At 41.4% G+C, this 23,779-nt stretch overlaps 2 protein-coding genes across 2 annotated transcripts in view; both read left to right on the top strand.

Annotated features, from left to right (window-relative positions):
- The window catches only part of LOC115800493 (probable phospholipid-transporting ATPase IH), a 28,211-nt gene extending 14,872 nt beyond the window's left edge, over positions 1 to 13,339 (top strand). Inside the window, exons 7-29 of the mRNA XM_030757890.1 lie at positions 45 to 148; positions 258 to 308; positions 407 to 471; positions 581 to 662; positions 750 to 900; positions 985 to 1,182; positions 1,284 to 1,457; positions 2,115 to 2,281; positions 3,850 to 3,921; positions 4,717 to 4,790; positions 4,890 to 4,993; positions 5,755 to 5,936; positions 6,392 to 6,625; positions 6,735 to 6,912; positions 7,012 to 7,114; positions 7,307 to 7,452; positions 7,862 to 7,921; positions 9,088 to 9,215; positions 9,853 to 9,988; positions 11,370 to 11,435; positions 11,669 to 11,772; positions 11,874 to 12,039; positions 12,744 to 13,339. Coding sequence (XP_030613750.1) covers positions 45 to 148; positions 258 to 308; positions 407 to 471; positions 581 to 662; positions 750 to 900; positions 985 to 1,182; positions 1,284 to 1,457; positions 2,115 to 2,281; positions 3,850 to 3,921; positions 4,717 to 4,790; positions 4,890 to 4,993; positions 5,755 to 5,936; positions 6,392 to 6,625; positions 6,735 to 6,912; positions 7,012 to 7,114; positions 7,307 to 7,452; positions 7,862 to 7,921; positions 9,088 to 9,215; positions 9,853 to 9,988; positions 11,370 to 11,435; positions 11,669 to 11,772; positions 11,874 to 12,039; positions 12,744 to 12,821 — 2,823 coding nt within the window. The 3' untranslated portion in view covers positions 12,822 to 13,339. The remainder of the gene's footprint in view (positions 1 to 44; positions 149 to 257; positions 309 to 406; positions 472 to 580; positions 663 to 749; positions 901 to 984; positions 1,183 to 1,283; positions 1,458 to 2,114; positions 2,282 to 3,849; positions 3,922 to 4,716; positions 4,791 to 4,889; positions 4,994 to 5,754; positions 5,937 to 6,391; positions 6,626 to 6,734; positions 6,913 to 7,011; positions 7,115 to 7,306; positions 7,453 to 7,861; positions 7,922 to 9,087; positions 9,216 to 9,852; positions 9,989 to 11,369; positions 11,436 to 11,668; positions 11,773 to 11,873; positions 12,040 to 12,743) is intronic.
- Positions 13,340 to 20,716: 7,377 nt separating this feature from the next.
- The window catches only part of mcf2lb (mcf.2 cell line derived transforming sequence-like b), a 40,871-nt gene continuing 37,808 nt past the window's right edge, over positions 20,717 to 23,779 (top strand). The window contains exon 1 of the mRNA XM_030758139.1: positions 20,717 to 21,036. Coding sequence (XP_030613999.1) covers positions 20,958 to 21,036 — 79 coding nt within the window. The 5' untranslated portion in view covers positions 20,717 to 20,957. The remainder of the gene's footprint in view (positions 21,037 to 23,779) is intronic.

The raw sequence follows: 23,779 nt of genomic DNA on the forward strand, positions 1-23,779 counted from the left end.
GACATTTTCCTCTGTTGTCTTCTTCTTCCCCTTTTCTGTCTCAGACCTATTATGCTATACCAGATACCATGGCCTTTAGAACAGAGCAGGAGGTGGATTCGCTACATGCCACTATTGAATGTGAACAACCACAGCCTGACCTCTACAAGTGAGTGTGACGCATGCTCACTGATGCATCTTTATACACAAACCTGTCACAAGATACAGCCTCATCCCTGTGTAGGTCTTGTTTTGACATTACACTGACTGCTTTACAGATTTGTGGGACGCATTAATATTTACAAGGACAAAGAAGAGCCTGTGGCAAGGTTTGTGCGTGCGTGTGTATGTGAAGGGTTAAATGAACTCTCTTCAATTGTGTTTTCTGAATTAACACCAAGCTTCTCAATTTGTTTAATTGTTGCAGACCACTTGGAGCTGAAAATTTGCTCCTTAGAGGAGCCACACTGAAGAACACGCAGCATATTTACGGTATTGAAATGGATACACTTTGCTTAATGACTCCTGAAAGTTTTACTACAGTTGAAGAAATGCTGGCATCATTTCTGCCTTTGTAACTCATTGTTGTTTCTGCTTTCAGCTGTTGCAGTCTACACTGGCATGGAGACCAAGATGGCACTTAATTACCAGTCTAAATCTCAGAAGCGCTCTGCTGTGGAAAAGTATGATGAATATTCTAGCTCTTCATACTGCTGATTGAACTGGTTAACTGAAATGGACCCTTCCTTACCCTCTGTTTCTCTCTGCAGATCAATGAATGCCTTCCTGATAGTGTACTTGTGCATCTTGATCAGTAAAGCAGTAATCAACACTGTCCTGAAGTACGCTTGGCAGTGGTCGCCTGATCGAGATGAACCCTGGTACAACCACAGGACCGAAAATGAACGTCAGCGCCATGTGGTGCGTTCATAAATCCTCCTCTCCTTGAACCACGTGTCTGGCATAATTTCTTTAAAACTTAATAACTCTCCCTCCCTAACTCAGGTGATCCGAGCCTTCACAGACTTCCTGGCCTTCATGGTTTTGTTCAATTACATCATCCCCGTGTCTATGTATGTAACGGTGGAGATGCAGAAATTTCTTGGCTCCTATTTCATCAGCTGGGATGAGGAGATGTTTGACGAAGAGCTGGGAGAAGGTGCTCAGGTGAACACCTCCGACCTGAATGAAGAGCTGGGGCAGGTACACGTGCACGCACGTCCAGACACAGATCTTTGCATACATTATCTAAATCTAAAACCTCGTGTAGGCCTTACTGTACCCTTCTTCTTTCTCCCTCCCAGGTGGAGTACGTGTTTACTGATAAGACGGGCACCCTGACTGAGAACAACATGGAGTTTATTGAGTGCTGCGTTGATGGGAACGTCTATATCCCACATGCGATCTGCAACGGCCAAATCCTCAGTGCCGCATCGAGTATAGACATGATTGATGCCTCACCTGGTGGATACAGGAGAGTAAGTGTGTGTTTTGCTAAATAAACAGGCAGAAACTAACCTCAGTTCTAAGGCTGGAGGAATGTTGAAAGGAATGATAATGATATTTTGATGTTAAAATTAAAAAAAAAAAAAAAAAATCAGCTTTTTTTTAACCTTATAATCCTGACGAATGCAGCAGGGACATAGCCCCTAACCGCTACATGAAAATTTAAACATTTTTTTTTTTTGTATAGTGTATGCTTTGTCTTATATTGGGAGGGAAAAAAGTCCTCTAGTACATGGAAAAGTGATGAGCGTTGCACTTATGGTCGTGGCACCAAAGATTAGTTTAGAGTTAATAAAAGAAAACTTGTGTAGTCAGCGCGAGCAGCAGTGGCTGCCACAGATGACTAGAGAGAGAGAGGGAGGGAGAAGGGTGCTCACTGCCAAAAAGTGCTGAAAAGATTTTCTGCTTTATTGCTGTTTTTTTTTTGTTTGTTTGTTTTTTTTGAAGTATATAGCACAAAAATGCCACATTATTGACTAAACAGAATCGATTGTATTAAAAAAAACAACAAAAAAAAAGGAAAGAGGAGGATTAGTTCTTTTGCTTTTGTTTTAATTATGCACCTTCTAACTCATTGTGCCCTAAGAAATTATTTAAATATATGGCTGTGCATTTATCTGTGTCTGTAGGAATATGAGGATCTGTTTTTTCGGGCGCTGTGTCTGTGCCACACGGTGCAGGTGAAGGAGGAGGAGACAGTGGATGGCATCAAGAGGGGCATCCACCAGGGTAGGCCCACCTCGTTCTACATCTCTTCCTCGCCAGATGAGGTGGCTTTGGTCGAAGGAATGAAAAGGTAAACGCATTAAATCACAAAATTAGCAAAACTGCTCCCCAGTAATAACGATGAAAAGCAATGAATTCTGGCTTTCCGAGAAAACTTGAGGGTGTCTGAATTTACATCAGATGGGCTATTTTGTATCTGAAACGCTTATATTCATAATCCTCCATTTGCAGGGGTTCAGGTTACATTAAACTTCATTACTGCGTATGAAGTGTAAAGGTTGGGAATGCTTTAACCTTCAGAGAGTGACTTAGCCAGCAAATAACACTCTGCTGTTCATCCACAAAAGGTTTGGGGCGTTGTCGATTAGTCAGTTTTACTTAGGAAGGCTCCTAAGGGCAATGACCTGGAAGTATCTGCATGTCAGCCATAATAAGAGCTGGTTAAATTCTCTAAATACTAAGGAAAGGTGTTTCATTGCTTCTTTTATTACCTCCTGCAGTAGAGGAAACAGTGGACCAACCTTGATGAAAGCAAAGGAGAAAATTCCATCCCATAATTCACAGCAATGCAACATCAGACTGTTCATGAAAACAAAACTGACAAAGTGGTGTAGATCATGTAAATGTTAATTTTAAGCATACCATATCATGCTTAAATGTTTTGAATTTGAATTTACATTTTTGTATAAGACATTACAGTTTTTAATTTTATAGGCTCTAGCTCAGCCCTTATAAATTAAATGGCTCCCATGTTAGAGCCCAAATAAACATGTTTAGTTTAGATTTCCATGGTGAATTTCCTCCTTCATGACAACTGCTCAGGCATGAATGTTTATTAAACTCACCCATTTAAGTTGTATTGTAATTTAAAATGGTGTGTGTGACAGGTGGATCTGCTCACCATCACTTCTGTTAATTTGTGACACTGAGCTGGACCTCCAGCCTGTGTTTGAGGCCCCTTTTGGAGCATTTTTAATGAAATTGTCTGACAAATAATTATGGCTTGCTGTGCAGTTAATTGTACCAACAGCCTGTCCAAGAACTTTTCAACAGCATATTCCCCTCGCTACTTGCACTGAGACCACAGCGCTGTTGGCCCAGTGAGGGTGCAGGGTCACCCAAAAAAAAAAAATAAATCAGGTCGTGGCTCAATATTTGCTGCGATTCCATCTGGCAGTACAAATTGTTGGCCGGTCAACAACAGTTTAAAGCCTCGATGATACAGAGGATGATACAGAGCATGACAGGCTGCTGTGAAGTTTCAGACTTGTATAATCCTTCCACATTGTATAACTCTTGTGCAGTGTTTTACTGTGTGTCTGTTACTCAAACTGGACTTGCTGGATTATATTTAATCTTTATACCTGAAGCAGCAAGTCCACGCCAACACAGTGATGTCGGTGTGCTATTTTCATCCATAGCGTAGGACACGTAAACCGTGCACCAGGAGAGAATGTTGCTCTCATATATTGCTTTCACAGATGTGCACGGTCTTCTGTGTATATGTGAGCTCAGGTTACACAAAATGCGTCAAGGCACCTTTAGCCTTTCCAAGTGGGGCACAAGTGGGTAATGGTGTACATAGTTGCTTTTTTGGGGGGCTTTAATGAATCCTTTTTCTTTCACTCTTGTTGCCAGGCTGGGTTACACATATCTAAGACTGAAAGACAACTACATGGAGATCCTCAACAAAGATGACGAGATTGAAAGGTTAGTCTGCTAAGAGACTGTTGCGGTTACGCCACAGGCGATAAAATGAGATTGATTCACTTGATGGATTTGCGGTCATACATCAGCTGACTGAAGGCAAACAGCCCTCAGCTTGTGTCTCGTGTTCAGCAGTGGTTACAAAAAATACAACCACCAAAGAGCAGGCAGACAGTTGCTTTTACTAAACTACTCAATTGGATCAAAATGCTCCAACCGATCTGTAAAAACGGAAGGCGAGTGAGTTTCCATTAGCGAGTGGTTTTGTGGCAAGTGTTTAATGTTGTGGTCCGTAGAATGTGTTTGTGTAACCACCTTCCCTCGCTATCACTCTCTGCAGTGGCCTGTCAATAGTGAGCTATTTTAAGGAAGCAGGGGAGCTCGGGAAGGGAGGGTGGTGCAGTGGGCAGCTGTGAAGACTTTAGAGGAGATGTGAAAGCAAAAGGTTTTGCAGCTTTCTTACACTTTTTGCTTTTACCCTTTTTATAAGGCGTCTAAGACAACACCAGCTAAAAAACGTACTTAATTCAAGCCTCAGTCGCTATTGTGGTCATGCACACGTAATGCAAGTGTTGTATCTTACAAATTATTACAAGTATAAAATTGACGGGGGGGGGCAAATGGGCTTTTAAACAGACAAAAACACAAGCAAAAGTCTGAGTGTGCACTTCTCAGAATTGTTCAGTGTTTGACAAGTTGTAGATCGTATGCAGCACTGACAAAAAGCCACAAACAAATATTTTTGCATAAATGCAAGTGATGAAACAATAACCTTCGCCAACGCTGTCTCACCTTCAGATTTGAACTGCTCCATGTGCTGAACTTTGACTCTGTCAGGAGAAGAATGAGTGTCATAGTCAAGTCAAGCTCAGGTGAGAGATCCTCTCAAACAGGGCTGTTTCCGTGATCAGATGCTCACCCGCACTTGCAGTTGCCTTTACAGATGTTCGTGTGTGTTTGTGTGCTCCCAGGAGACTACCTGCTGTTCTGCAAGGGTGCTGACTCATCCATTTTTCCGCGGGTGGTCTCCGGAAAGGTGGAACAAGTTAAAGCCCGGGTGGAACAAAATGCAGTCGTAAGTTGACATCTTGACCAGCACAGGTTATATAAGGAAGTTGGTGATGCACTGCATTATGTTAGCTTTAGATATCATCATTTGGGAATCTTTCATAGTTTTATAGCATAAATTTATCCTTGAAACATTGAGCATGTACAGAAGTGACATTCAAAGTTGTGCTAAATTTGAATATTAATGTTATATTTGATCCAGAGGCTTAAGAACGTGAAAAAAGAACCTCCACGTGGCATTTTTGCATCTTTTAGATTGTTTTGTTTTTTACTGCCCTCCTTTGATATCTTACACCCTAATCAGCCTTGTTTCCAGCTAAAGCAGTCCACTGTTTCAGCCAACAACAAAAATCTCTAAATGGTACTGTTCCAGAACCCAAAGCATTAGAAGACAAAGTTAGCAACTTCTTAGACAGGGTACTTGAATATGTAGCAGTTAAAGAGCCAGAAATTTCCATCAGGGGTTTTTGGAGCCCAGAACAGCTAAACAGTGAAGATTAGTTGTTAGGTACCTGGAACTGACAGGGACAAATGTAATTACAAATGAATGCTAGTGAGTCTGTCTCTGTCTCTGCTAGATGGGAGTGAAAACACATTTTATGTTAACATCTCCCTCCGTAGCACATATGGATTTAACTTGGGGATGAGTTGGAACCCCTGCGATCAGCATTTAAATTTGTTATTCTCTCTCTCTCTCTCTCTCTCTCTCTCTCTCTCTCTCTCTCTCTCTCTCTCTCTCTCTCTCTCTCTCTCTCTCTCTCAATCCAGGAGGGGCTGCGAACTCTGTGCGTCGCCTATCGAAGGTTGTCAGAGTCTGAATATGAGGAGGCGTGTCATCACCTGATGGAAGCCAAACTGGCCCTGCAGGACAGGGAGCAGAGGCTGGCTCAGGCCTATGACATCATTGAGAGAAACTTTGTTCTTTTGGGTGCTACAGCAGTGGAGGACAGGTTAGTCAGAAAGAGAGGAATAGAAAGATTTAAGAACAGTGCAGCAGCAGCAGGGGACGGAAGGACAGAAGGGAAGATTAATGAATCATTAAGCTATGCTTAAAGGATTGTCTTCAGAGCATTGTCATGACTCATGAGGGCAAAAGAAAAATTCTGCTAGAGCTCTGATAGATGGCTTACTATTAATACTGCTGTTTCTTTTCCACTGAGAGACTAAATATGCAAGATGGTTTTATGCTCAGAAAAAGCAGACTTCAGCATTGACCCCAACTGATTGATCACATGCATGACAGTTTAATTTCCTAACAGATAAGCAGCTGATGGGCAGGGACGGGGTGGTCATGCATTGATAAGTTATCACCAGTTGGTAATGAATTGATTGAAGCGTTGATGAATGCTTCAGTTCAGCATACCCGAGTGGAGGCTGCAACATTTATTGACTTATCGATGCGCAGGCTCCAGGAGAAAGCTGCAGACACCATTGAGTCACTGCACAAGGCTGGGATGAAAGTTTGGGTCCTGACGGGGGACAAGATGGAGACGGCGGCAGCTACCTGCTACGCCAGCAAGCTGTTCCGTCGCAGCACCCAAATCCTGGAGCTCACTAAGAAACGCACGGAAGAGCAGAATCTTCACGATGTTTTGTTTGAACTCAACAGGACTGTTCTCAGACAGCGCTCTATCTCTGGGTATATGATCATGCGTGCAATCTAAATTATATGTCCATCTGACTCTTGGTCAGATCAATAGACAGATCTGCCTGTTGATTTTATTATTATTATTATTTTTTTTTTCCAGGTTATCAGTAGACTGCCTCGACTTCGGCCTCATTATCGATGGGGCCACTCTATCTGCAGTATTAAAGCCCAACCAGGAAGGTGCAGGCCATGGCAACTACAGAGAGATCTTTCTAGAGATCTGCCGCAACTGTAGCGCTGTGCTCTGCTGTCGCATGGCACCTCTGCAGAAAGCACAGGTGAAGCAACTGCACTTCTTTTTGTAAATATGCTTGAGACAGTGGCACATTCACGGTGGTACTGAGTGAAATGTTTTTTGTTTTGTTTTTTTTCTGCAGATTGTAAAGCTGATTAAAGCTTCCAAGGAGCACCCCATTACCCTTGCTATTGGCGATGGAGCCAACGATGTCAGCATGATCTTGGAAGCACATGTGGGGATTGGTGAGTGCTTTTTAGCACCATAATTGGTGGCTAATTTGTTAAAACGGCCATCTAGTATTTCTCTTATTTTATTTTTTTTATTCAGTTTGGTAATCATGTGTGACATAACTGTACTCATGCAGGATATTATAGCACTAAATATGTGATTAAATACCTGGTCAGACTGTATTTAACTTTCTTTTGTTTCTTCAGGCATCATGGGTAAAGAAGGTAGACAGGCAGCGAGGAACAGTGACTATGCCATCCCGAAGTTTAAACACCTGAAGAAGATGCTGCTGGTCCATGGCCACTACTACTACATCCGTATTGCTGAGCTTGTTCAATACTTCTTCTACAAGGTACTAGACGAGGGCCTCATGCACTCCAGTGGCTCACACGTTTTAATCACTTTATCGTAATTCCCAGTGAGACGCGGAGTCACAATGAACCAGATTTTGCAGCTACTCTGACAGATTACTGGATTCATGAATCCATGGTGCAACCTATTCCCGGATTCATGCCCGTGATGATCAGTGTGGGCGGCTTCCACAGCAAACAGTGCCCTGCCAACTGATTCATTTTTTTTTCTTTTTGGCAGGCCAGCTCTTTGCGGCCCACTCAGTGAGCTTATAGCACACAATTTCTGCATAAACAGAAATGTGTAGATAGTGGCATTTTTAGATTCTTTAAATTTTTTTCACTTGTACTTGTCACAAGCTTATCACTTTCTTTGCTTCTTGTGTTTCTTTCCCTCTTAAATCTTTCCAGAATGTATGCTTCATCTTCCCTCAGTTCCTCTATCAGTTCTTCTGTGGATTCTCCCAGCAGGTGAGTACTTTATACGGTGTCAGAGTTATCGTGGACAAGCACGCAGTAATATGGGCAGTGGTCACATATTCTCACAGTTGCTTCAAATGGTAACTATTTCTGTATTTAACAGTAATGATAAGAGAGGTTTTGCTCAAGCAGTGTGCTGACATGTCGCCTTTCTTTCCTGACTTTGCATCTTAACTGTGAGGATGTGAGAGAGAGAGAGTGGCAAGGAATGATGGCTCTCTTAAAGTGTCTTGAAATTAATTTAAGTGGTTAAAAAAAACCCTTAAGACATGCACAGCAGTATCTCTCTGGCAGATGAAGTAACTCACCAGCTGTCAAACTGGAGCATTTAACAGTTAAGAACAATACAAAACCAAAAGAGTCAAATTAGACCTACATGTACACTCACCATCCAGTTCATTGGGTACACATGTTCAGCTGCTTGTTAATGCAAGTAACATGGCAGTAACCCCAGTGCATTTAGGCATGGAGACATGGTCAAGATGACTTGCTGGATTTCAAATTGAGCATCAGAATGATAAAGAAAGGGGTCATTCTATATCAGTTCATCAAAGGTCATCACGGATTAGCCTAAAAAGCCATTCCAGGGGAAAAATTTGCTTCTTAATAGGAATTATGCAAAAAAAAAAATCAGGTTAGTTTTCTCCTACAAAGTATTTCAGTGGATGAAGGTAGGCTTGTTTTTAACATAATTTTTCTAGCATTGTTTTTAAAATGCTATAAAATATTAAAATTCCATTATCTGGAAAACTACTCGAGCTAGGTCCTTCAAATGTTTTAGGGTAAATCTTTCATAATATGGCTCTGTGAATGTGGACTCTCAGGAGTGTAGCTGACGTTAAGAAACCAGAAGTGAAGTAAAACCATAATTTTGCAGGTAGGGGACTAAGATTTGTTTACAGCTTTTCATATACAAGGCACATAATATTATTTAAAACAGTCCAAATCAGGGAAAATCATTCACAGATAGTAAAGCTTAAATATTTGGGGGGGGGGGGGGGGGGGGGGGGGGGGGGGTATTCCCCATGTGCCAAATCCAAATGAACTTTTTTAGAATGAACAAGTTGCTGTTAATATTGTATCCAACAATCGATCCGTGCAGCTTTAAATTTCAGTTTCCGATGGCTGATCCCATCTGTGTTGCTTTTCCTCTACAGCCTCTGTACGACACGGCGTATTTGACGCTGTACAACATCAGCTTCACCTCACTCCCCATTCTCCTGTACAGCCTGGTTGAGCAGCACGTCAGCATGGAGACACTGAGGAGAGAGCCCTCTTTGTACAGGTGAGCTCAGAAGTAATCAGATCTCCAAATATTCTCTTTGTGCATCTGACAGGTAAACAGGTTTTTTGTAAAGGAAGACACCTGAAACACTTTTCACAGACATTTAATATATTAAAGAATCAGGAAAAATACACATGCATGTGGGGACTCAGAAGAGACAGGCCTGTGTGTGTGCTCTCTCTCTCTCTCTCTGAGCCCGTGTTCCTGTCCAACCACAACATTTTTATACTGACAGCTTCCTCTTATCTAAACATAAACAATCTCTGGGCGCTACGAGTTGACCTTCATCACTCAGTTTTGTTCAAGCTGGTTTTCATGACTCATGATTCCTCAGCTGTGAAGTCATGAAGCACATCATCTTCCTGATGTTTTAATTATGCGTCCTTGTGGCCATTTCTCAAGATAAGATGCACTGTAACAGAGGAGTTAGTCTAGAACTTTATGATCTGTTGCTCTCTGTCTGTATTATTTAATTGTTTATTATTTGGTTGATCCACTGTTTATTAATTCATTTACTGGAGTTTACCGTTAAACATTTGTCCTTTATTCATTGAGTAAAAAATAACCCCTAACACATCTAACAGTTGTTGTTTATGAAAATAAATTGTTCGTTTCTGTAACTCTGTGTTTCCCTCAGGGACATTGCAAAGAACTCCCTCCTCCGCTGGCCTGTCTTTCTGTACTGGACATGCCTGGGTGTGTTTGATGCTGTTGTCTTCTTCTTTGGTGCCTACTTCCTGTTTGACAACACCACCTTCACCAGCAATGGCCAGGTAAGCCTCTGTCTCCGTGTCAGCAAAAGGCAGTGAAAATGGTCGGTATGTGAACAGAGTGGAAACTGAAGACTTAATGGCTTTTTTGTGGTGTTTGAGGCATCTTTTAGGGAATTAGAGAGAACAAATGGATGTAAAACAAGTGCTCACTGAATGGATTCTCATTAAAGAGGGGTTTAGGTGTAGTGGTTCGGCTTTGTGGTCATGTTATTGTGGATGTGTAGTAGTACAGTGTCTGTTGTGGTTCCCCATAGGTCAGCTACATTGGATCTCCATTCATATTGACAATAGCATCTTTCTCTGTATTGTTAATTTGTATCATGTCAACTGTTTTTGATTGGTCCTGTTTTTTAAGTTGAAACATCCTGAAATTCATTTTGCCCTTTGTCCTGATTCTTTTCTCTTTTCTCCCCCCCTCCTCCTTCTCCCTGCTTCCTCTCTTTATTTTGCTCCTCTCTCGTCTCCTTCTCCTTCTTCAGCTTATGACCACCAACACACAGATGGTAAGCCTGTCTCCCTCCCTGTCAGCTCTCTCTGTCTTTCATACCCTTTTCGTTCCTGTCGTATTGTTTATGCCTTCAGTTTGACCGTTTCATCCTTTCTCACTTCACATCATCCATGCACTTTCGTTTGAATGTGTAGTTCTCTAGCGCTCCATTAATTCCCCTAATCTATGTAAAGCCCTGAATCCTGCACAGTGTCCTGATCTTAACTGACATGGTAGAAATCTTAGATTGCTTCCTCACATTATCCTCGTGTTTCCTTCTGGTAGTAAACAAATGAATACTAATATTGCTGTGGCTTGAGGTCCAACATCTGTTTGTTTTTGTTTTTTTTGTATTTTTTGTCGGCCGTGTCTGTGCATTTGTGTGTGTATTTGTATATCCATGTATTTGTGCCAGAAGCTCTTGGGGTTGTTTTTTTGTTTCGTGTTTTTATTTTGCTGATGTGGGAGGTTTATAATGGGAAAGGTCTCACTCTGTCTCCGGTTTATAAAGGAAAGAAGTTATGAATACTGGTATCAACAGCCAGCTGGTTTCTTTGCCTTGATCTTCCTGTCCTGTCACTCCTCCCTCTTTCATTTTCTCATTCCATCTGCTCACTCCTGATGTCTCCTTAAACCTTTCTAGGATTTCAGCAGGTAGACAAATTTGCACACTGAGATATGAAGCGAAAATACCTCCAGTTCAGTGGCCGCAATTCTTTTTGACAGTTCACCTTTTAACTCAGCAAATATGATATAAGAGTGTCTGTTCCCTCTTTGTTTTACACTCTGTAAAAAAGAAAAATCCTAGGATGTTAACTCACCCACGGATGCAGGGAGAACAGCTTGTGCGATTCGATGTTGCCTCTAACCCTCTTCTTCCTCTCTTCCCCGCAGATGTTTGGGAACTGGACATTTGGGACTCTCATCTTTACTGTTCTGGTGTTCACTGTAACGCTAAAGGTGCGTGAGTGCCTCTGTTTGAAAATGAATTGAGGGGAAGATAATCATGACTTTTGTGTTGCGTAATCCATCTATTTAAGTAAAGTCAATATTAAGTAGCATGTGGGTCAGTTGTTAACTGTCATGTTAAATAAACGAGTGCTTAGTTTGTACAGCAGTAAAGCCTAAATAGAAAGACATCAACTTCACAGGCTCGTTTAGTGTTTACTGTGTATGTGTTCTGTTTGTTTCAGCTTGCCTTGGACACACACCACTGGACCTGGATCAATCACTTTGTCATCTGGGGGTCACTGCTTTTCTATGTTATTTTCTCTCTTCTCTGGGGTGGGATCATTTGGTAAGATGTGCCATGCTTTTACTGGTGTCAGTAAAGTTTAAGCTGATTAGTACATTTCAGGAAAATCATTGATTTTTGCTTCTGCTTTTTTTGCTGCTCAGGCCCTTCCTGAACTACCAGAGGATGTACTACGTGTTTATGCAGATGCTGTCCAGCGGTCCGGCCTGGCTCAGCATCATCCTCCTTATTACGGTCAGCTTGCTGCCAGATGTCATCAAGAAGGTCCTCTGCAGGGCCATGTGTCCCACAGCCACTGAACGTGCACAGGTACGATGTTGGCACCAACTCCACCTGAGGCTGGAGGTTCAGATTGTCTTGTTTCTGAAATTAGGATGTAGTTTTTTTTCCTTTAGTCATTTCTGATAGTGTTCACTAAATGCTTTTCTAAAACGATTAACCAGTGACTAATTAGTGCTTTCCTCTTTTTCACTTCACAAACTAAAATTAACCAATGAAGTAAAATTCTCTCAAATCTGAGCTCATACTACATATTTCAGTATCATAGGAGAACGCCACAAAGCTGTTGGCTGTATTATGAAGGGAGGCCATTCGGATCCTTAATAGATTTGCATATCAGCTGGATTTACTGACCTCCTGTTCCCTGTGGCTTAGCCTTACCTTGCTGTGAAACAAGCTTCACCATGAATGGAAAAGTGAGTGAAAGGTCTGACAGATTTCTTCCTCTTGTGCTTTTTTTCTCTCCTCTTTTCTTCTTTTTCGCTGCACCCTAATGGATCACCGTAATCAAAATTCACACCGCCCCTCATTGTTCCTTTCTCTCCTTTCCTTTCTTTTACCCTGTTATGCCTTATCTTCACTACTTCCATCCTCCTCTTTATTCTTCTTTCTTCCTCCTTTCTCATTACTGTCTCCTCTCTCTCGCTCCCCTTTGTTTTTTTTCTCCCCCTCCTACTCTTGTGTGGTTGTGACTCTGACCTCGGCACTCACACGCACTTTCATGGTAACTACAGTCCTCCCGCCCGTGCCTTACCGTGGAACCGTCCACCATCTTCATGCTTTCTCAGTCCTCCAGCAGAATGAGTTTCTGATTGGGCCAGAGAGACAAGAGAGGCGCAGGAAGAGGAGGTGACGCTCTCTTTTAAGCCCTCATCTCTGTTTGCATGGTGGCATGTCCCTGTATAAACCATACAGTACTGTCTCTGCACCTCGCCTAATGTGAAACTAACTACTTGCCGGTGATGTCGGCACAGCGCCTTGTTTGTAAGGTTACATTTGTAGTATCCTTTTCCTGCCATTTTCAAGTCACCTTTTCATTACATATTTCATGTGTGTTGTTTCCCTTGATATATTTGAAATCTATTTTGTTTGCACTATTCCAACCAATGTCACCTATATGTTGCCAAAATGATGGCGTATCATTGTTTTAAGGATTTTTGTCATATTTCCTAAAACTGTTGAATTTGACAGAAATTTGCTTGTACCCACAGATTGAATGCACACTGTTTCCTGTAGTACAGACCAGGTTATTGCAGTTGAGTAATTACCGTAGTCAAAAAATGAATCGGTTATCGGCTGTTGGGTATTAATATTCAAAACAAACTCCACCTCTGTCTGCTCCAGTATAACTGCTATTTATGTCACTTCAAGCAAATCAAATATGCGGAGCCATCCCCTGTGGTGAATAAGGGAGCAGCCAAAAGTAGCCTTATATTTAATGACAAATTGACTCTATGATGTAAAATAATTGTGAGCTGCATTTTTTTTTTTAACATCACCAAACCATAGCAGCCCGTCTATATCACCTACCTGATGGTACAAATGTGATTTGCAGATTTGCACCCTGAAATCAAATATCCACAGTTCTATCTAGAAAACACATTTTGAAGCCTCATGTCAGCTTAAAGTATTTAAGTATTACTGGACAAAAGACAGAAGGTTTGAGCAGATTCTATCATCAACACGTGTCCTTTAACGTCATCCACAGAAGGTAAGGACAGTGCAGGCTCTGGAGGGCGGTGTGGCTCCCGGCCTTGCGGGTGGAGGTGGAGGCAGTGAAAGGGACCCGCTCCACCCTGATAGGACCCATGAAGGAGACAGTGGAGAAAAAGCTGCTGGAGTCTATGACTCCAGGATGCCACATAGCCACAGCACCCCACTCAGCAAACCCTAGAGTACCCACACCAGGGGGGCTAGGGTCACCATGGTAACAGCACACAAAGGGCGTGGATAGTGGGGTGTTGGGTTCTTAATGCTGATGCCTCAACGCTTCCTGCTGCTTTGCACTGCATGTGGCACGCAATTGTGCTTGGAGTGCAGGGGGAGTTGTGTCTGTGTAAGTGCGCTTCATGAGAAATTTCCTTTTGCCAAAGCTGCTTTCAGGAACTGCAGTCCCCAGTTGACTCTGCAGCACTAGTTTCAAAGCATGCTGTGCTTCTTGTCACATGTGGGATGGGAATTAATTTAATCTGGGTAGAAGCCAAGAGAAAAATCCTGTCTTTGTTAAACAGGAGGATACGTGTCATCATTTGTTGGCTGTGGCTTGTGATATACTCTGTGGTAAAGTTTGGGTGCCCAGACTGAAGGCTCCAGGCTTCCAGGCTCTACATTTGAGAAATATGGGATGATGTTTCAGAGTTTAACACAGATTTGATAAGTGTAGCCAGTGACTAAGGTTGTATTTTATTAAGAAATGTCACTAGTAGGTTACTTAATCCAGCAGTCATGTTGACAGACTAAATTGATGGGGGGGATTATTCTGTTTGTCTCTGACAATTTGGTAAACCAGGTCGTGTATAGGTGTCTATAATAATTGTACGCTGGCGACAACTGGTGCTAAAAGATGGAATTGCAAGTTATCGTCACTACACAAGCATGCTTATTGTCATGGCAGCTAATCATAATGATTGTCTTCAGAAGGTTTCTTTTTATTGAGTAAATTCTTTCCAGTATCTCAGGCAAAGATTCAAGGTTATCTTTCTTTTTAAAAAAAAGCAAAACAAAACAAACAAAAAAAAAATATGCAGACAGCCAAACAAATGTATTAAACCTTCTGAAAATAAGTCTGTCTTTTGTCTGTCTGTCTGTCTGGATCATGATTTCTCACAACTGTTTTTCCTCACATGTTTGATTATTTGATCTGCATGTTTTTTTTTTTTTCCCTCTGATTTCTTTTTCACTGCCTTGAAATTTCTTATGACGGTGGACTCTCTCTCTCTGTAGGATCAGCAGAAGCTGTTGCCGGGTAGCTTGGCGGACTTGACTCCACTGTCCTTTTGTCGATCCTACAAAGGCACGAGCGCAGACTCCTCTCACCTCCACCTCAGCACTGCGGAGTCACTGTCACTCTGCAGGTCTGACCCTCTTCCCCAGAAACTCCTGGCCCATTTGGCAGAGGGCGGAGGGGCAGACTTGTGTCCTCTCAGCCCCTACATGCTCCGTCTCTCCGGGGCAGGATTCGCCTACTATGCTCCTGGGCCGGAAACCTCCGTGTGAACGCAAAAGTAAACTCTGAAGCTTTGTGAATCTCATGAGCCGAAACATATAGTACATCCCGAGATGTGTGACCAAGATCTGCATCTCAAAGATCAGTGAATTACAGAAAAAACCACAAACACATCTGAAGCATGGACACTCCATGCTGAGTTCACCATGTGCATTTTTGGGCTACACCTGAGTGGAAAACCCTTTAGATATTATTGCCCTGACTCCTAATTCACATACTTGTCTCATTATATTTGTTTTGTTTGTTTTGTTTTATTCAGCGTCAAATTCAGTCTCAAATTTCCTGCTCAAACTCTTACTTGAAGAAGTCTGAGAACAAACGGGGAACCATGTGCAGGTGTGTTTCTCTCGCTGTGGACCTGTCCTATTTTGTACAGTTGAGCCTTTTTGTATTCCTTATTCTCATTTTCAGTCTGACATTCTTGCCTGGTCCTCCACTTTTGTGTCCCCCCTTTTTTTTTGCTTCTTTTTAAATGTTTGTCAACACATTTATGTACATTTTGTGGTCTGGCCAAGTAAAGGGGTAGCCTTCAAGCTCAGCCCTTTAGGTGTGCGTGCGTGTGCATGTGCGAGAGTACGCATGAATTTTGCCTGTTATTGTATGTTTCTATGACACACACCTTTGCCTTACAGGTAACCACACAGCAGCAGGCTAAGAGCCAAAGGAGAAAGGTGTTTAGATTTAAAGGAGGAAAAAAAGCAGGAGTGAAATTTTACAAAGCCTTACACACAACCATCAGCTGAAGGAGAGAGGCAGGGGAAATCTGAAGAGGGATGTGCAGTATTTTAGCCACCCTGCCTTAATTCATAGATACCCTTTTTTTTTTTTTTTTTTTTTTTTTAACTAGTCACATTTATATGTCAACTTAAACATGTGCATATATATATATATATATATATATATATATATATATATATATATATATATATATATATATATATATATATATATATATATATATATATATATATATATATATAAAACTTTCTTCTACTCTCACTATCGTGTCAAGCTTTGTCTCCCTTATCTGTTAGTATAGCATGTCGGATCTCTCTCTGTATGCTGATCTGTTCTTCTGTCAGTTGTTCCATATCCCTCTTTGTCCCCGACATCATTCATCACCAAACCTTTCGTGCCACTTTTTTCTTTCCCCCTTAACAGTGAGCAAAACTGCACCCTCTCCTGCCACCACGTGGTTGTGCAGGGTAACAGCAGCAGCCTGGGGTTTATTTATTTATGGCTGTCCTAAATGACTTGTTACTCCTCCCTGTTGCATTGTACTCGTGTGTTTGCTGCTGTGCTCCGTGTTATGCAAAAGTTACTGTAAGAATGCTAATGTTGTCACGTTACAAGGGGTCGTCTCTGTGTTGCATTGATCCATGAGTTTTTCTATACTGTTCTAAAATTATTGATGTCAGTCACTATTGATGTGTGGATGTAACTTTAAAAAAAAAAAGTGTTGCTCTATATTGTAGTGTGAAGGGGTGTTGGATAGATTTAGTTTGTTGTAAGAAGGTGGGAGACTTGAATCGGCGATGTCACAATCAAATCAATGAGAATGTTGAACTGATTTGTCCGTCATGTCCTCCAGCTGAAGATTGTAGCTCATTATCAGTGAACCTCTTTTTCTGTATTTCTAAAATCTGAAGTCCTCACTCCTCCACAAGCATATTTGTTGGGTTACATAGCAAGTTACTGACTCTGGAAGTCATGAATGTGAGATTCTGAAGCTTTCTTTTTCTTTTTTTTTAAATTTATACAGTTTAGTTTCATACACATCACCATCTGCCAACATGTACAGATTCAATAAGATGTTCAACATTCTTTTACAGGGGTATGGAAGATATTTTTTTTTTTTTTGGTGGGAGGTCTGGATTCTTCCCTTCAGTCTTCACTCCACAAGCCTCCGCACGTGTTTGAACATGGGGGCTAAACATCCTGACCTCAGCGATAAAGCAATGTCCTTGGTGCTTGTAATGCAGTGTCCCACCTCACTGTGCTGTTGCCATACTGTATCCAGACATAGTCTAAATATCATGTTCTACATTAATGATGTACCTTTCATTATATGATGGGGAAGTATTTTGTATTAATTCAATTATATTTTTAGTAGCCAAATCCTTTGCATTTCAGATTTTCACCACTTCTTCACTTCTTAGTCATTTTTGTGTTGTCCATTGTGTATATATATTTTTTTTTTGCTACTTTTGTATCTCAGAGAGAAGACTATATTTTAACTCTGCTAGAGTATGTGGTTGAGTTTGTAACCAAAATGAGAGGAAAACTATAAGATTCATTAGAGATTTACCAATAGTTCTACACAGTGCACTTTGTTTTACATCAGATCAGTCTGACCATTAAAAACCAGCTCTGTTATTTTCTGTCAGCTGGGGTTTGTGGTTCACTCTTCCTCACAAGTTATTTTTCTAAGAAGATTGTAGTGGGTGAGATGATTTTAAAAAAAAAAAGTGACCAAATAACTTGACTAGGAATGAACTGTCTGTAGGTGTCAGCCTCTGTCGCAATGGATTTATCACACCAGCCTTTTACTGCTGATCAGAATGTCAAACTGCTTTTTTCTAAGTCCATCAGCACAACAGCAGGTGCTCATCTTGTCACTCCTGAGCTTGGCAAAGGTCTGAAATGTCGACTTCTGTGCTCTGAGCAGCACGCTTCATATCATACCTTTTTAGTATGGCACTGTTTGTATTACTAAACAGGTTTTGAGAAATCTTTTTTTTTTTTCTCTCTTCCGTTTTGGATAAAGATTTTAAAAGTTCACCAGTTGACTTTTTTGCCAGCCTGTCTGTAGCAAATGAGGGCAAAGCACTGTATTGTCATTCTGCTTGTAATAAAGAAAGAGTGAAAACACGTGTCATGCCATGGTCTCTGTTATATCACAGTGGCAGCTTCATCAAAAGATTTCCTGCTGTAAGTTAACCTGTACTGCCTGTATCATCCTCCAGATGAACCCCACCCACAAGTTGGCCACACTGAACTCAAATGAAGGCTTTATAATGCATCCTTATAGTGGTGTCAAGCTGCTGTTGGACAGAATCAAAGGGGGGGGGGGGGTCATTTTTGAAATACTAATCAATATAACAAGACTCTGGAAATGTTAGCAGCGAGGTTGCTGCAAGTACATTGCTTTTAAACAAATGACTAAATGTGTGTTAGCTGCTTCATTTTTACGCATGTGTTGGCTGTGCCATTGAGCATTGTTGCATATACAATTATTTTCCCTGTTCCTGATTTCTTCATTTTATCATCAAACAAATTTTAAATTTAGACAAAAATAACCAGAGTATGTTAAAAAAAAAAAAAAAAAAAAAAAAAAAGTTTTTAAATGATGATTTAATTCTTTCAAATCCAAATCATGAATTCATTTATTCACACCCCGGCATGATTACTGCTGGACCTGCAAGAAATATCTAAAAGAGAACCTGTCTGACAAAATGAAATGGGGGAAAAAAATAAATCTCAAAAAGCAACACATACCGTGTGAAGACACGTGGGCAAATAGGCGACAGGCCGGGACTCGAACCCACACCACTCGCACCGCAACGCAGCATACGTATGTGGTTGCCGGCTTCACCACTAAGCTACCCAAGCACCCCAAAGCCATTTCTAAGGGTTTGGGATTCCAGTGAACCACGGTGAGAGCCATTATCCACAAATGGAGAAAACTTGGAGCAGTGGTGAACCTTCACAGGAGTGGCCAGCCTACCAAAATTACTCCATGAGCGCATCAACGGCTCATCCAGGAGGTCCCAAAAGAACCCAGAACAAAATCTAAAGAACTGAAGGCCTCACTTACCTCAGTTAAGGTCAAAGTTCATGATTCAACAATAAGAAAGAGACTGGGCAAAAATGGCATCCATGAGAGAGTGAAAACCACTGCTGACCAAAAAGAACACAAAGGCTCAACTCACATTTGTCAAAAAGACCATCTTGATGATACCCGAGACGTTTGGGGAAATTTTCTGTGGACCAACGAGACAAAAGCTGAACTTTTTGCAAGGTTTGAGTCCCATCACATCTGGTATAAAACTCATACCAACAGTCAAATGTGGTGGTAGCGTGATGGTCTGCAGCTGGTTTGCTGCTTCAGGAACTGGACGACTTGATGGAACCATGAATTCTGCTCTACCACAGAATCCCGAATGAGAATGTCTGACCATCACTTTGTGCCCAGACAACGATCCGAAACACATCAGGAAGTTCACCTTTGACTCACTTAAAAAAAAAAAAAAAGGTTTTGGATTGTCTTAGTAAGTATGGACTTAAATCCAATTGAGATTCTTTGGTATGACCTTAAACAGACGTTTCATGCTAGAAAACCCTCCAATGTGGCTGAATTAAAACAATTCTGCAAAGAAGAATGGGTCAAAATTCCTCCACAACGATGTGAAAGACTCACTGCCAGTTATTACAAATGCTTTCTTGATGTTCTTACTGCCAAGGGTGGCACAAACAATTATTAGGTTTAGGGGGCAATTACTTTTTCACACAGGCCCAGGTAGGTTTGGATAACTTTTTTCTTTTAACTTAATAAATGAAAACATTATCTGAAAACTGCATTTTGTATTTACTCAGGCTATCTTTGTCTAATATTAACATTTGTTTGGTGATCTGAAACATGTAAGTGTGACAAATATGTAAAAAAAACCAAAAAAAACAAAAACACACAACTAAGACATCAGAAAAGGGGGAATTACTTTTTCACAGTACTTTAGTGTGTGTAGTCTACCAGTTGGTAGAATAATCCAGAATTACTACAAATGTATTACAATCATCCATTATTTAATTTACCATCTTACAGAACTGTATCTTTGAAATGATGGCTCTGCAAGGATGCAGGAATACATGGCTATATGTAAGTAAAGCTCTAATGTGTTTAAATCTGTCAGGTTTGTTTACAGTTAAAATTTGTAGTGAGGTTTACCAAAAGAACCACAAACCTTAATTTGTTCAAGAGAGACCAACATATGTCTATCTAGGAAAACCAGCAACTAGAATTTATTTTACTGTACTTTGTCATAACCATGTGTCGTCACATGGTGGCAATGCAGCATAATCAATGATGCATGACCAGCGTTACAGTGTATGTTGCTGCAGATAAGAAGGTTTCATGACACAGCTATTCCTTTCCTCCACACTGGATGTCACTGTTGGATTAGCTGTTTGTGCAAAACTGACCTTCACATCCCCTCCCCCATCTGTCTAACAGGTCTGCACCATCATGTGTGCTGAGGCTGAAGCAGGCATGTGTGAATGAGGCTGTCTGCTGCTCCCATCTCTCACCAGCCTTTGCGCTGCATTTTTCTGTGGGGGACTCATCACTGTAGCTGAGGCTGTCACAGCCATAGCAGCTTTGGCGTCAGCATCATTTCCTCATCTGTCTCAGCAGCATCCACCCCATCCTTGAGAGCATTCATTTTTCACAAGCATACTCGCACTGCCACCCAGCGCGCACACCCCCTTTGCCTCAGGTCTTTTTCCTCCAGATTTTTACTTACATCCTAGGTTCGTTTACCCTGCTGCATCTTCCTCTTTCCTTCTGCTCAACTGGGGTTGTCATTGCAACAGACCCCCTCACCCATTCTCCTCACCATCATCCACTCTCCCAAACACCGTTCAGCAAATATCAGGCAAGCTGTCTCTTCTTCCCTCAAAAGCGTCTCTTAGCTGGACAGCTGGTCTTCCGCTGTCCCTCTGGAGGATGATCCTGTGGATGAAGACAGAGGAGATGGCCCTCGGTGAGCTGCTAGTGAGACTGAGGACCGTCACCCAAAGCATAGGTGGGTGACAACGACAAAATTGCAAGCATTGTATTTTTGATTGCTGAGGACTGTGCATGTTGTTCTTAAACATAGATATAGGTGATATACTACTACTGAAATGTATGCAGGCACAGTAAAAGACAATATTATTCCTCTGCCTTGGTGAAAACTAGTCCAAATGAAAAGCAAAACAAAAGTGGTTTACGCAGCAAATGCAGGATCATCATGTCAGTGCACCACAAAGCGTTTTCCATAGGAAACCACACAAGGTTTAATGTGCTGCTGTTCATGATCATTCTGCCTCAAGCCACGCAGGTGCTAGGCCTGAATAAGATTTTATCCTGTGAGATAAAATGTGGTTCGTGCTGTCATGAAACAGATCTTAAAGTATTTACAACATGGACAGTTTGAGCCACTGTCACGCAAAAAGCTTTCTCAGTTCTTTACAGAAACACAGGCTGCACACAGGGTAATTTGTGCTGTGATACACTACCTCACTGACCTCTATTTCAGTACTCCACCCTAGACAGTTACTGCGCGCGGAATATGTCTGATTAGAAGAGGTGTTGAGGGCAAAAAATGAGAGACACAGTGACCCGATATTAACCCACCTCTGTATCCACGAATGAGTATTTAATAAAACATTTTCATTTATTATATTCACACCTTTTTGCAAATTGTGCTCTCAAGTCTGCCCTACTGAGCTACACTCACGGTGTTTTTGTTTTTCATTTTTGATCCCCCCCCCCCACTGTATATGTGATGTTCTCCCGATGTTGCTCCTGCAGCCTCTTGATTTCTTTCCTCTAAATGAAGGACAGATGTTTCTTCTCTGTTAACTTAATGCCACTGATATGATTTGTGAGCTTTGCTTCTCTTGCCTTTTGATCCATTTATAGAGATCTCCCTTAATCCACTCACCGCCAGCACACGGCCACTCTCATGAGCATGAACGCATGCATGCAGCCTGCACACACAACCTGCCAAACACTGGGGCGTGTTAATATTTCATTTGACGTTTGCAAAACCTTACTTAGACAAACCTACGTAAGCATTATTGCTTTCAGACTATCATTCCTTTTTGCACCAGTATATGTAAAAACACTGTGTGCATGCTGAATAGAAGGTGATAATATTTACTGTGTGCATTTATTGGTTTCACTTTGCATGATTTCATTTTTAAGATGGTGAAAGCATGGCAGTAGTGAGTGGGTGGACTTGACTAAGGAGGGGGGACTCGGCTATGCCCAAGCTAGAGGAATGAAAATGAACAGACTCTGAATGCAAATCAAGAATTGCATTACTCCACTAAGCTGAAATTAAAATGAGGTCATATCATCATGTTTATTTATTACATGTGCAGGAATTAAGTGTGCAATACTATCCTAAAACTATACAGAAATCCAGTCCCTGGTAGCTGTTTATAAAAAAGAGTGACAGGAATCCGCTGTGGCAGGAGAATGAGAGCAGTAATCGGCTCAGAGAGGAGAGTCTAATGCTGATCACAAAAGACAGCAGAGAGGAAGGGAGTGTGAGGAAAAGGGAGATTCAGGGGAATGGAGTCAGCTGAGGATGAATTACATTTAGCATCATCTAATCTGAAGAACAGTTTTCTTTCTCCTTTTCTGAAAAGGAAATGCTGTGTTGTAAAATGCAGAAAACAGAGAACTGAAGTATTTCTAATTTTGCTCCAGAGGAAGATTGAACACATTAATTACAGGCTGTCCTTGCAGTGCTGTTAACATGAGTGCAACTTCCTCAACTTGATATAAACTGGGAAAAGCTATTTGCATCCTAATCTGTAGCTGACTGCATTTTCCTTTTTTGGTAAAGCTGGTGAGCTGTAGTGGTCCGGTTCATTCTTCAGTGTAGTAAGATGTGGGTGGGCAAGAGTGCAGCTTATCCTAGATACAAAAATAGATACATGTTAGACTTTCTTAAATGCAACTGTAAATAAAGCCAGTTGATTATTGATCAGATAGAAACACAACTGACGAAACCAAGTGTGATGTTTAGCATGTTCACCATCTTAATTTTGTTGATTGCTAAATAGTATTAAACACAAATTACTAATTAAATTGCTGGGAATTACACTTAAACAATTACGTGATCATGAACCAAAATTTTAGACGCATTAAAACTTTGACCTGATGATGGTGCTAGAATACAAGTTAAAGGATCACCTCATCCTGAGGGAATGTGTATGTGGGTGTGGGAGCCTTTATGTGAGTACATGCAATACATTCACTCAAAACCACAAACCCATTGGTATACTACAGGAACAGTCAGGGAATCACTGGAGTCGTGTGGGGCAGCTGTGGCTCAGGAGGTAGCACAGGTCATCTACTTGGTGGTTGGTGGTTCGATCCCTGGCTGCTCTGGCATGCCAAAGCATCCTTGCGTGCATACTGGAGCCTGAGCTGCTCCCGATGCATTCATCAGAGATGTTAGCTCAGATCAGCTGATGTGAATGGGTGAATGAAGATATGCGGTATAGAGCGCTTTGAGGACTAAAGTAGGGTAGAAAAGGGCTATATAAGAACCAGTCCATTTACCATTTAAACCATGAAATTTCCATTCTTCCAACAGCTGGTGAAGTATTCTAGTCTGGTAACAGTGATGCACCAGTCCATATTGACATGCTTAGTAACCTTTGATAGGCATTTTATTTTATTGGCAAAACTATTAGTCAGTTAGGTGAAAGGGAAACATTAGGTCAGTTATAAATATGATAATTACCTGCAGCCATAATCACAGGAAG

Source organism: Archocentrus centrarchus, chromosome 21 (genome assembly GCF_007364275.1).
Source record: "Archocentrus centrarchus isolate MPI-CPG fArcCen1 chromosome 21, fArcCen1, whole genome shotgun sequence".
NCBI lineage: Eukaryota > Metazoa > Chordata > Actinopteri > Cichliformes > Cichlidae > Archocentrus > Archocentrus centrarchus.